Below are 12,413 nucleotides of genomic sequence, written 5' to 3'. Positions count from 1 at the left end.
TAGGAAGCAACATTTTCAAAGCCAAGAATAAGCTTTAGTTCTAACCAGTAATTGCACATAAGAGTGAATTTGTTCTTATACAGGGTTGAGAAAAGGTGCCCCTAAAAAGTTATACAATAATTAAACATAAAGGAGGTCTGTCTGCTCTCTCTCTCTCCTTCTCAATATCAGCCTAACAAAACCCCCTAAACAAAGAAAATGGCAGTGGTGCCACGAATAAAACCCACTTCAATTGGGGTACCATCCACTTATGGGACCAGACCCACTTGTGGAAGACCAACATATTATTGTACTTTTTACAAATCGTTATTACGGCTTTGCACTCCAAATTCTGGAGCTTAGTCCTTTCACTGCCTTGCCAAATATGGTTTCCAATTGTCATTATTCTTTTTTATCCTTAGCTAGAATTCTAGCATTTTCCCCTTTTCATCATACTCAAGAAACACCATAAAGCACACACACACCCGGTACACACAGAAAGTAGGCATTCTGAATACTTTATCACGCTGAATGCTAAGGGAGGAGGGAGAGACAGTGTTGCACTAGATGAAAAAAATCCCAAAGCCTCCTACACTCCATTCTGCAATCATTACAAATGCAGACTTTGCCCAATGTTGTCTCTTCTTTCACCTTTGTTTTACTTAACACCTATCCTGAAGCTGAGTTCTAAAGAACTCAGAGCTTGTACAATGAGATACCTAATACAAGCATTACCTTAGATTTTTTTCCCCAAAAGTCCAATGTGATTACCTATGACTTTTGTTTCCTATAAAGCACAATGTTCTGAAGGTCTTCCAAACAGAATGCCAAAAGTCCAAGTGAAGCCGAAGGTCTTACTTTGCTTAATCAAAAGAATTCACATCTCCACATCTACCATTAATTTAATGGACATCAGAATTCTTCCTACTGATGTCAACACATACTGATTCTGACTTGATTTCAGTGTGAGCATGTTCTACGGCCACCACTGGCAACACTAAAGAGAATTTTCAAGCCAACTATCCTTTAATTTCAATCTTTGACTCATATTCATGTGCTAGCGAATATCCTGCAGAGAGCAAGAAACATTCACTGTAAGCAGCATCCTGTAACATAATAAGCTGCAAGCCTGTAGAGTCCTTTCATCTGCCAAGGAGCTGAGTGTATTGGTATGCATTTTGCCCCCCTCCTGAGTCATGACTTTACATCTTGTTAAGATGTTTAAATTTTAAGGCTTCAGATTAGAGGATTGATTGCTGCATTTCTCCTTTCATTTGTAGCAGTGGGGATGCTTTTTCCTTGATGATGAAGTGCTTTTTCTTCCACCACTTTGAGAGGGGTGAAGGTGATGACATGATTTATTGATTACCCCTAGGAATAACCACAGCAGCCTGAAATCGACTTTGACAATGACAGAGACAGTCTGTGGAAGAACTTCACGGTTATCCTAACTCTGTCGCTACAAAAGATATTCTGCACAGGAATACTATGTAGACTCTACCCCAAGGAAAGAAGTACCAGCACATGGGAAGTGCATTTTTTTTAAATAAAGGACACTCAGCCAGTCTTGCATTTTAGGTCCCATTGATTTCAGAGAAAGAGAGAGAGAGAGAGAGAGAGAGAGAGAGAGAGAGAGAGAGAAGCACATGCTTAACTTTTTCACTGAAATCAATCAGCCATTTACCTGAATTTAAGGAAAAGCATTAAAGCATTTGAATAATCAAGAGCTCTGCACTTGGGGATTACCATTCTAATGTGCCACTTAAAGAACATACAGTGAATTCAGATAACTAACAGTTGCAGACATGATGAAGGATGTACAGTCTACATACAAACTGCAACTCCCAAAATTACTCTTCATACCCTCCAATTTCATATTCAAATAAGTAAATATGTTTTGTATACCACAATATTATTATGCTTACCAAACATTGTGGTACTATTGTTTCAAAAAGCCAACAAATGCGACAGTTCTATGCCCACTTATTTGAAATACTCATTGAATGTAGAAGAATTTATATGCTAGTAATAAGCCTATACTCTTAAGTTCCAGAAGGAACTGCATTGTCGGTGGTTCCGGGCTGCCTACTCCCAGCTCAGATTTAAGCTCAAATTCAAGGGAGCCAGAGAAATCATCCTTCTTCCAACTATAAAATGGGACAATACTTAGGAAAGTAAATCCTGAGAAGACTGTGAGGACCTCAACATTTTGGAGATACGTCTGTTTGTGAAACTGATGAAAATCAGTGCTTAGGATAGCCCAAGTTACAGAGAATGATATGTTAGATTCAAAAATTCTGCCAGTGATAAATGTCAAATTCTGTGGCTTTGCCACAAACAAAATCAATTTCTCAAGTAATATAACTTATGCAGTCTTCCAAAGATCATTGTCCAACAGGTGCAAAAATACAAAGAAATATGGCACATAGTCCACTCCGCCATTGTACTCAAGTTCAGAGTAAATACAGAAGCAGAAATGAAGTCCAATGGAGAATAAAGAACGGAGAACTCCTTTCCCTGGCCATGTCAAGCTCCACCTGTGTTACATTCGGCTTTCACAATATTGCCAGAGATTGCCTTGACTTTTTCAGTATTTCCTCTGACACTCTGAAGTGCTTTTCATATTATTTAAAGAACACTCAAAAGATCCTCAGGGTCCTGCAAATAGATTAGATCATCACAGTTTGTGGCAAGGCTGAAGCTGTTCAGATTTCCAACCTCCCTGCACATATGTATATATTTTTTATTTATTTACACACACACATCTCACATTCCACATAGCAGAGGTATTCAACTTTTTTCTCCCTGCACAAGCTAACTGAGAATAAAAGTCTCTTGCTATTGTAAGAGAATCTGCATTTAGCCATCTGTAGCCCTTACACTTTTGGCAAGTTTGTGATAAGATAGAGAATGTAGTATTTCATATCAAGTAAGCCTGGACAAGTGTGTTAAGCACTGCAATACTGTCATTCATATTACAAATATATTTTTCTTTCTCAGGCAACTGAGCAGATGGCAGCCTGTCAGCTCTGGGGGGCCAGCTTGGACAGTGACAGCTGGCTATTGATATTGTATATTATGAACACACATTGGCTGGAACCACCAATCTTCACTATAGAATGGCCTATGCCATGAAATGTGCTTAAGTCACCATGTGAATCCAAAGCTTGACAAAAATCAATCTGCTTTAGCTATCCAAATAAGAAAGCATCAAGGTTAGGAATTTGGAATCTGAAGTTGAACAGCTTAGCCAGAAGGTGGCATAGGAATACTATGTGTAAGAAGGGGGGAGGGAGGAAAGGCAGACTATGAACACAAACCTTCTGCACAAGATGGAAAGAATACAGAAGTGCAGAGACTAGGAGACGGCAGACTATTCTCGATTGAAACAAAACTCTGAAACAACGTTTTGGGGATAAAAAACATACTATTTGGTCTTGCAAACACAAATATGTGATGCTGGTGAACAATTCTGTGAGTTTAGCCAGGTTTGGATCACTTAGCAGCTTGGAAAATTTAGAAAGGTAGGTTAATCAGTTAGTTGATTGTAAAAAAGAGTTGTTTTTTTTAAAAGTATAAAATCTCTTTGAATAATATAATTTAACACAGGGGTGTCAAACTCGTTTCATCTAGAGGGCCGAATAGCATTCATGATGCCTGCTGAGGGCCGGAAGTGATGTCATTAGGCAGGAAGTGATGTCATTAAATAGGTCATAACCAAAAATAAGCACTTTTTCTCACTTAGGAATTCATTAGCTGCAAAGGCAGAAGAGAAAATATGCAAATCTTGATATTTTGAGATATGGCAGATCTCAGTTCAGCAATAACTCCTCAGCACTGCTCAGCAGCTGAGAACCTGAGGGCTGGATAAAAAGTTTCCACGGGCCGCATCCAGCTCCTGGGCCTTATGCTTGACACCCCTGATTTAACATGCATCAAGGGAGACTTTTCAAACACTGCCAAAATTTGCCTTGCCCTGGAATTTCACTGACCCAGGGAATACAGAACTACAGCCATGTCTGTGTAAAAGTTCGAAAGTTCTGTCTTCTATAACTAGGCGAAATAGACAAATTAAAAATAAACTAAGGAAACTATTCTCAGCTAAGAAACAGATTGTGGCCATCAGGGTCAGTCAGGATTCAAGCTATGGTCTGTGCCCTGTTGCCTCTGGCGATGAGCCACGAGGTTGCAAACATGATGTTAGCTATTTGCTAGCATCCCCAATCCCAGCAAGGCTCTAATCTGTACATGGTAGCCCAATGGTTCCTTCTGTTCTGGAATGGCTATACACGTTTCCAGTTTGGACCTGGATCTTTGTCTGGGCAACAGAGGGATTTTAGCCATGTCTGTGTAGTTCCACAGTTGCTACTAGCACGCCAGGCTGCCAACCCATCTCTAAGTCTCCCTTGCTTTCTGAGGACTCAGCTTCCTTGACCATCTGCATGTTTCTCTATTTGCTGATGCCATGCATCCCTCTTCCAGGTCCTGCAGACAGATGCCTCTTCCAAGCTCATGTTCCACTCTGCCCCAGCTTGGCTCTCCTGAACTAGATTTGTTTATTTAAATGCTTGACCTTGAAATAAAAAGAGCACTCAAGGCAGCATACAACATAGGGAAAAATAAAACCAGTAAAATGCCAACATGGGAATAAAATATAAAGTGCAATACAGCCCAAGGTGGACAGCAACATATAATTCTAAATTAAATGACTATGTCACCCTTGGCACAAATTTAGTCATTTATCAGTTTTAAAACAATAAAATGTATCCAAACTACATACAGCGAGTATTGTGAAAGTCTTCCTATGGGCTTTATGGCCACATTCCTCAGATTTTGTTCTTCCTGATGTTTTGCCCTTAACTATGAAGGACATTGTCAAAGGACTAAAAGGCTACCTAAAAACTAAAAAAAAAAACACCAAGAAATAAAGATGCAGATGGTAGACCTAGAACAGAAATTTCTCCAGCCGAACTCTAAAAAGGGTATTTATAATCACAGGCTTCCCTGGTCCAGGAAGCTTCAGCTAATCAGCTCCCCATACCTTCCTCATACATCCAATTACATAATTGGATAACCATCTGTGCCCTCTCTTTGCTGACCAGCTTCATTGTTCTTAAAGGTACCTACTGCTCCTCCCTGCTCTCCATTGAACCTGAGAATTCTGGTGTTTTTGAGTTCAGGAGTCTAAGCATGGCTAAGACTAAGGGTTTCTTCCTTACAGTTCATATTTAGATGATGTTTCTGGATCTCAATAGGCTCTCAAAGAATTTGTGTCTGGCAGTGCTGTGTCTGGACAAAGTTGATCTGATGCCCTGTGCTCAAGTCATGCTCAGCTACGTGTACATCAGACTTGTCCATCTGATGTAACCGACAATGGGCGCAAACCTAACCAATTTTCCAGCGTCAAGGTAAGGGCAATGCAACTCTGAGGTAAGGGAACAAACATTGCCTTAGCTTGAGGTGGCCACCATGACTGCCCCCGAACTGCAGGATGCAGCACATGTCCCACTGGCACGGCTATGCCACTGCTGGAAAGTTAGTTAGGATTGTGCCCAAAATCTCTGATGTTCTTTAAGTCTGGTGTTGATGGATCTTTTGGAGGTACCAATATAAACCTTTTCAAAATCACACAGAATTCTATAAACACCTTGTGTATCCCAGGGGTGTCTTGGATCTTTTATGGATTTCAGAATCTGTTGGACTTTCCTAGTTGGTTTGAAGACCGGTTCCATGTCTGAATGTCTCAGAATTTTCCCAATCCAGTCAGTCACCCCTTGAATGTAGGGCAGAAAGACCCTGACCCTTCAGCCAGTTTGCTCATCCACCTGAAGAAACACCTTCCTAGGAACCAAAGCCCAACTGATCACCCTATGAGTACAATTATTCTGCTGTAAGGCCATCATGACATGTTCTTGTTCCTTTAGGGGGTGTCGGAGTTCATAGATCCTTTCAGCCCTTTCCATCAATGCATTAATCAAACCCCTTTTTTTGCTCAGGATGCTTTTGTTTGTTTGTTTAGGATTCTTCGAGAGGCTATACAGATCCAGAACTGAATATGCACCATAAGGAAGAGATCCTTAGTCTCAGCCATGCTTGGACCCTTGTGCTCAAAAACATCCGAATCAGGTTCAATGGAGAACAGGGAGTAGCAGTAGGTACCTGGGGCTGGTCATTAAAGAGAGGGAAAAGGTAGTTTTCTAGTAGTAGTAGTTTTCTATTACTAGGTAGTAGGAAAAGGTAGTTTTTTAGTAGTCCAATCTAATTGGAGGCATGAGGAAAGTAATCAGGGAGCTGATTAGCTGGAGCTTCCTGGGCAAGGGAAACCTGTGGTTAGAAATACCCTTTCTTTTCTCTTTGTTCAAATGGGAGTGAGTTTTGGGGGGGGGAAAGATTCTATTTTGAATTGCCCATGGTTAGGGTCTTTTTGGGTTTTGACTGTTTCTATTCTAGGCCTAATATCTGCATGTATTTGGAACATTTATATCTTTGCTTCTGGTAGTTTTAGTTTTTAGGTAGCCTTTTAGTTCTCTGATAATGCCCTTCATAGTTAAGGACAAAATGTCAGGAAAAATAAAATTTGAGGAATTGTGGTCATAAAGCCCATATGAAGATTCTTACATTTTGTGTTCATTCTGACCACAAAGGCCTAGGCTCCTATATATACAGCATCATCATACAAAAGGGAATTCTTTTGAGCAGTAGTGCATACATTAGCATACCCATGTATTGCATCTATGTAGATTTGACCCTGCAACATTTTTACCTGCATTTCTTGAAGTTGACATGGTCTGCCTGATGCTTTCACTGAGGTCTTTATCATCTGCAAGTGACTGAGAAGGTGCTGCAGCATTGGAGTCCAGTAGTATTTGGTTCTCACAGAGGCCAAGGCCTGCAAAGTCACTAGGTAAATCACAGTCCTCAAAATCTGCGGTGAGATGATGCAATGAAGAGTCTTGTGGAGGTACTGAAAATGCACCTTCCAAAACTAAAGGTGATCCAGGAGGGGACAAAGAGGAAAGGGAAGATCTTGAAGACAGAGATGTCACAGATTTTGGAGGTTCAGTTAATTTGGGGGCATGACTTGCTGCCAAAGAGCCAGAAGAATCACTGCATTCCACTCTTCCATGGGAATTGGCTACCTCATTTTCATGGATTGTGGTGATGGGACCCGAAGGAATGTAACCACATTTCTCTTGCAATATGAAGTCTAGTTTATACTGATAATCCAAGTCTGTGGCTTGATCACCTTGGTTATAATATAGGTCTGTAGAGCTAAGGGAATTCAATGAGCCCCTACTGGAAGTGTTTAGAGACCCTCGACTAGATGCAAGGGATCCCAGGCTGCTCCCCGAAGACACAGATAATGTACTGGCGGAGAGACTGTGAAGGAGGAGGAGAAAAAAAGTGTAATTCAGTTACAATTATTTTTTACCCCATGAGCATTAGCTCATGATAAACTGTAATCCAAACTGGTATTTAAGTGACAAAGTACAGTATCTTATTAAAGTACAACTGCTTCCATTTTTACTCAGCATCTGTATAGCACTTTCTGAATGTACAAAGTGCTTCACATGTATTATTTTGGTCCAATCCTTACAAGACAAATATAAATACATATTATTATTCCCATCATACAACTGAGGCTGAGAAGGAACGACTTGCCTAAGGACACACAGTGAGAAATCATGGCAGAGCGTAATTCAAACCAGGGAAGTCTTGATGCAATCCTATTGGGGCTGTAAGCTGGTGGAACCCATGTTCTGCAAGCATAGATTGTCTTCCAGCAGTAGTAAAAAGAAATGCTTTGGAAGTGTGTGAAGTCATGTACTGTAGGAGTGCTGGTGAAGAGGCTGAGCGGCCTCTTGTGCACTAGCAGATTTTAGTATGCCCACCAACAAAGGTAGGCTGGTGGGGGGAAAAAGAATAGCAGTGGGGAAGGCAGAATGAGGCAGAGGGGGAAGGGCAGTCTGGCTTTGGAAAAGGGACAGGTTTGGTGGCAGTGGCTGCTGCTGGATCCTAGTCCACTTCCTGTCCAATCCAATGGCACAGATCCATGTAGCCCTACACCAGCTCCAAGAACCGAGCTTGTCACTACAGCTTGATAGGATCTTTGGAGTTCAACCCAATAAGTAAGCACACCTGTAACACAGTCCTATAATTACAAATCAGTTATGGAGATTTGCAGTTATTTTTGAACTTTTTTTTGTACTTTTGTTGCCAATTTCCTGTGAAGGCCCTGCTCATCTTTTCTTCTGGTTTAGTGTTGGGGGTAACTTTGTTTCCCCCCCCCAAATGTCAGGGGGACATGTTAGACAAAACACCAGAACCTTTGTTAAAGAGAACAAAGAACAAAATAATTTTTGAAAGTAAAAACACAGACACACAAAAACCAGTAACTTGCCCATTTTGAACTTTAGGAAAAATGTTGCTTTCCTTTCTGCTTCTTAGCCATGCCAAAATATTTTCCCAAAATGATTTATATTAGGCTTCAGTACAGATGTGCTCTTTTTGCAGAGCTACTGTTCACACGAGAACAGAGACCACTGTGAGAGGCTCTTTCACAGATTCCTGGTCAGATTACATTGTACTCTTAAGATCAGATGCAACATGAAAACAAGTATCTGTACTAAGCTGCCACTGTGACCACTGACACTATACTGTGACCATAAAGGTGCACAATACCTTGTTCAAGCTAAAGCGTATCTCCTAATTGTTTTAGGGCACAATCCTAACCAGGTCTACTCAGAAGTAAGTCCAATTTTGTTCACTGGAGCTTACTTTCAGGAAAGTGTGGTTAGTATTGCAGCCTTAGCCACTCTCCTGTCCTGTCCCATGGAGCTTGGAATACCTTGGGGAGGGCCAAGTGGACAGCTGTAACAGCTGCTGTGTGCGCTCACAGCCTCTGCTGTATGGCGAGTCAGTACACTGGGACACAGGATTTAGGGAACCAAACTTTACACAGGATTTACATTACATTTTTGTGGGATAAAATGTAATGCTTCCAAGTAAACTCATCTAGAACAAAATAAAACTACTCCAAATTATTCACAGATATGTTGTACAAAGCCAACTTTTCCCAAGTGAAAAACCACAATGAAAACAGAGCAATCTTACCTTTTAAGCTGTAAATGCAAATAAGTAGATAATTTACTGGTTTCTTCAAGTTTTTTAACTAATGTCCTCCTTCTCTCTTCCAATTTTAACCTAGAAGAGATAAGAAATGCTGTTATATGTATGCAAACACTCTTGTTCTTTATGATTCAGTACTGCCCAAAAAAGACATTGTGGTAAAACACAATGAAAACTTTGAAAAGTCCTCTCATCATTGCCACCTTATATTTTAACTGCATTTTAATTACAATAAACTGTAAGGACAATGTTCTCAAGTTCAACCAAGAAATCACATTTTCTCTGTGCTGATCCAGGAACGGCTAACACACTAACACAACCACTTGCACAACAGAGCAAGTTTAAAGTATCATTAAAAATGTCACCGATCAAGCAATATCAGCAATATCATCCTGACAGCCAGGATGGTGTAGTGCAGTGATTCTCAAACTTCCTACGTAAATCTTTGTGGGGGAGTAGCGAGGGCAGCAACACAATCCCCAGGATCAGAATGGTAAGGGGGGGTGCTTTAACTCACACATAGCGCGAGGTCCAGGACAAACAGCGAGCCTTGCACAGCCCTCTGCAGGACTCCCCAATGCTTAGAACTTTCAAACAGAGCGACGGAAAGCACCTCTGGGAAACCAGAAGTGCTTTCTAATCGCTACATTTGAACCGTCTAAGCATTGGGGAGCCCCACAGAGGGCTGCACAGGGATCCCTGCAACTCCTGACCTCGCACTGGCCATTTGTGAGTAAAAGCACCCCTTTTGCTTGCCTCAGCAACACGATCTTGGGGATCGCATTGCTGCCTCCCCCTCCCCATAAAGGAACAGAGAAAGCTTTACACAAGCTGTTGGGTCATGACCCACCAATTTGAGAACCACTAGTGTAGTGATTCAAGAGTTGGACTTAGAACTGAAAGATCCAGTTCAAATCCCTGCTCAGCCATGAAGCTTCCTGGGTGACCTTGGGCCAGTCACCATCTCTCAGCCTCACCTACCTCATATGGTTGTTGTGAGAACAAAAGGAAGGAACTATGTACACTACCGTGAGCTCCTTGGAGGAAGCATGTTATAAAAATGTGGGGGGAAAAAAATCAACAATGTGATCAATGGCACCTGCTGTCACTGTTCTATATTCTGGAAAAGTAAAAATTCTCCAAAAGAATAATGCACAGCTGTTAGATACATGTACACAAATTATTCCAATTATAGAATAAAGATTTTCACCACATAATTTATTTGTTTTGTGAGGAGAATTAATTGTGGACAATTCCTCCTCCTCCAATAATCCGCTCTCATTAAATGCACAACTCAACTTTCACAAGTTGCGATTAGCATTTAAAGAAGATGTGCTCCAAATCTTCCTCTCAGTAAATAATACATAAACATTAATCAGGGAAGCAGTGACCACATATTTACACTCTTTTGAAAGTACAGGAAACTTAAGAAACAATGGGAAAAAGCATGAGCACTCATGCGAAATTGATTGAGGCTTAGTAAAAAAAAAACCCTCTGGACCTTACATCATCTCATAAAGATTCAGAGAATACAAGCTGAGCCAAGAACACAGTCCAAATAGTTTTCAAATTCCGATTCAAAGTACATCATTCTGAACTCAGACTTTTATCCAAACATTTTCATGCATGTATAAAAGACCTGTCTAAAAGTTAAATATGGAGGGAAATGTCTATTAAATCAAGATAGGATTGCTCCATACAATCTTTTTGTTGAAGTACATTTGTGTGATAGACCTCTCAAACTATCACATTGTTCAGCCCCATGCTTCTTAAGCATGATGAAATCTAGTCTAAAGGTTCCACAGTCCTATTCTTAATAATGCCCTTATATAATTTCACATGTCATTCAACTATTTTTTTTTCTCCACTGCTGTTTTTAAAAAGTTCCACATTTCTCTGAATCATTCAAGTCCCCTCAAGCTGTTGCTTTGCCATAAAATATTCAGATATTGTGCCTGAATAAAAGTTATGTGACTCTAGGAAAAGAAAAAAATTAAACTTGTTTTGAAAACTGTTCCTTTGGGAGACTTGTCTCTCAAATAGCAGCTATGAGACAAAGTTTCAAATGCATGACCCCATTCAAAGCTTTTGCATACAAAACAGATATACATCCTCAGGGGGACTTAGCACTGCGGCTTATTTCCTTTCTAATGGAGACAGCTTTAGGGAGGGCCAAAGGCCCCAAATTTAGTACAGTATTAAATATATGTTAAAATCAAATCCTGTTCAGCATGGTGCTCTCAATACATTGTAGGTACAGCTCCACAGATGAGGAGAAAATGTTTCACTGGAGAGCTTTGAGGCCCCTAAAAAAACTGAATATAGAGCAAAGCCCTACACAGACAACTTTGGAGTAATGCAGTGTTTCTCAATCAATGGTACTTGTACCAGTGTCTAGTGGTACATGCAGGACCCCTCTGCCACCTGCCAGCGAGACAAGCAATGCAACGTGACAAGCAGCAGTAAGAGGCTCAGCTCAGCATGCAGAGCTCTAGCATGCACTTCTGTATACTTGAAAAAGCCCTCCCATTCGCCAGGTGTTGGTTGTGTTGTGGAATCGGAAAATAACTGGCGACACCATCACCAGTTATTTCTGGTGGTACTTCCAATAGGTGAACCATGCGAAGTGATATGGTGAGGGACAAACACTCAGAAAGGCTGGAGTAGGGGGAAGAGGGTTTAGGGAGGTTTTGCCTTTCAGATTTGAACCATATGTGACCTACCTTGAAGAAACAATTACTCTACTTAATCATCTTCAGAGGGTTTTTCAGTCAAAGAAAAGGGGATTTTGCTATCTTAAAAATTTCTATTTTTTTTTTTTTACATTCATAAAGCAACTTTCCTCCTCCAGGATACCGTATATGGGCCATCTTTTTTTTTCCACAGTAACAGAAAATATTAACTGAACAGTTTAGGTCTGCTTTGAAAGCAACACTTTAATTATGGGAGAACAAATGAGGAGACCTAAATGAAAACCCCAATTGTGATTCAGTGTGATACCAGGTTGGTGAAGGCCTTGTGAAAGCCCTACCCTAGACCTCCATGCGACCCCTGATGTTTACGAGTACTACTGCTACCATCAATAGTGTATGCAGGGGTCAGCTCAGCCAAGCAAGCTCTCAGCCTATGTCTGACTGAACAACTTCTGATGTCAACTTTGTCCTAATTCACCATAATTTTAATCAAATCACAACCCACACTGCAGCTATCTAAAAAGGAGAACTAAGGGGAGTGGAATAAAAGGTAATAAGTCCAAGACCATTGTAGTTTGAGCATAGGGAAAAGAATGTGGGTGGTAACTATTT

The 12,413-nt window shown here is 40.7% G+C and overlaps 1 protein-coding gene across 1 annotated transcript in view; it reads right to left on the bottom strand.

The window, feature by feature from the left end:
* WWC2 (WW and C2 domain containing 2) overlaps window positions 1-12,413 on the bottom strand; it is a 137,774-nt gene that overhangs the window by 37,862 nt on the left and 87,499 nt on the right. Inside the window, exons 10-11 of the mRNA XM_066631782.1 lie at window positions 9,094-9,183; window positions 6,743-7,359 (exon numbers count right to left, since the gene is read on the bottom strand). Coding sequence (XP_066487879.1) covers window positions 6,743-7,359; window positions 9,094-9,183 — 707 coding nt within the window. The remainder of the gene's footprint in view (window positions 1-6,742; window positions 7,360-9,093; window positions 9,184-12,413) is intronic.

The sequence above is a fragment of the Tiliqua scincoides genome, chromosome 6 (assembly GCF_035046505.1).
Source record: "Tiliqua scincoides isolate rTilSci1 chromosome 6, rTilSci1.hap2, whole genome shotgun sequence".
In the NCBI taxonomy this organism is placed as follows: domain Eukaryota; kingdom Metazoa; phylum Chordata; class Lepidosauria; order Squamata; family Scincidae; genus Tiliqua; species Tiliqua scincoides.
This window is presented reverse-complemented; position numbering and strand designations above follow the sequence as displayed.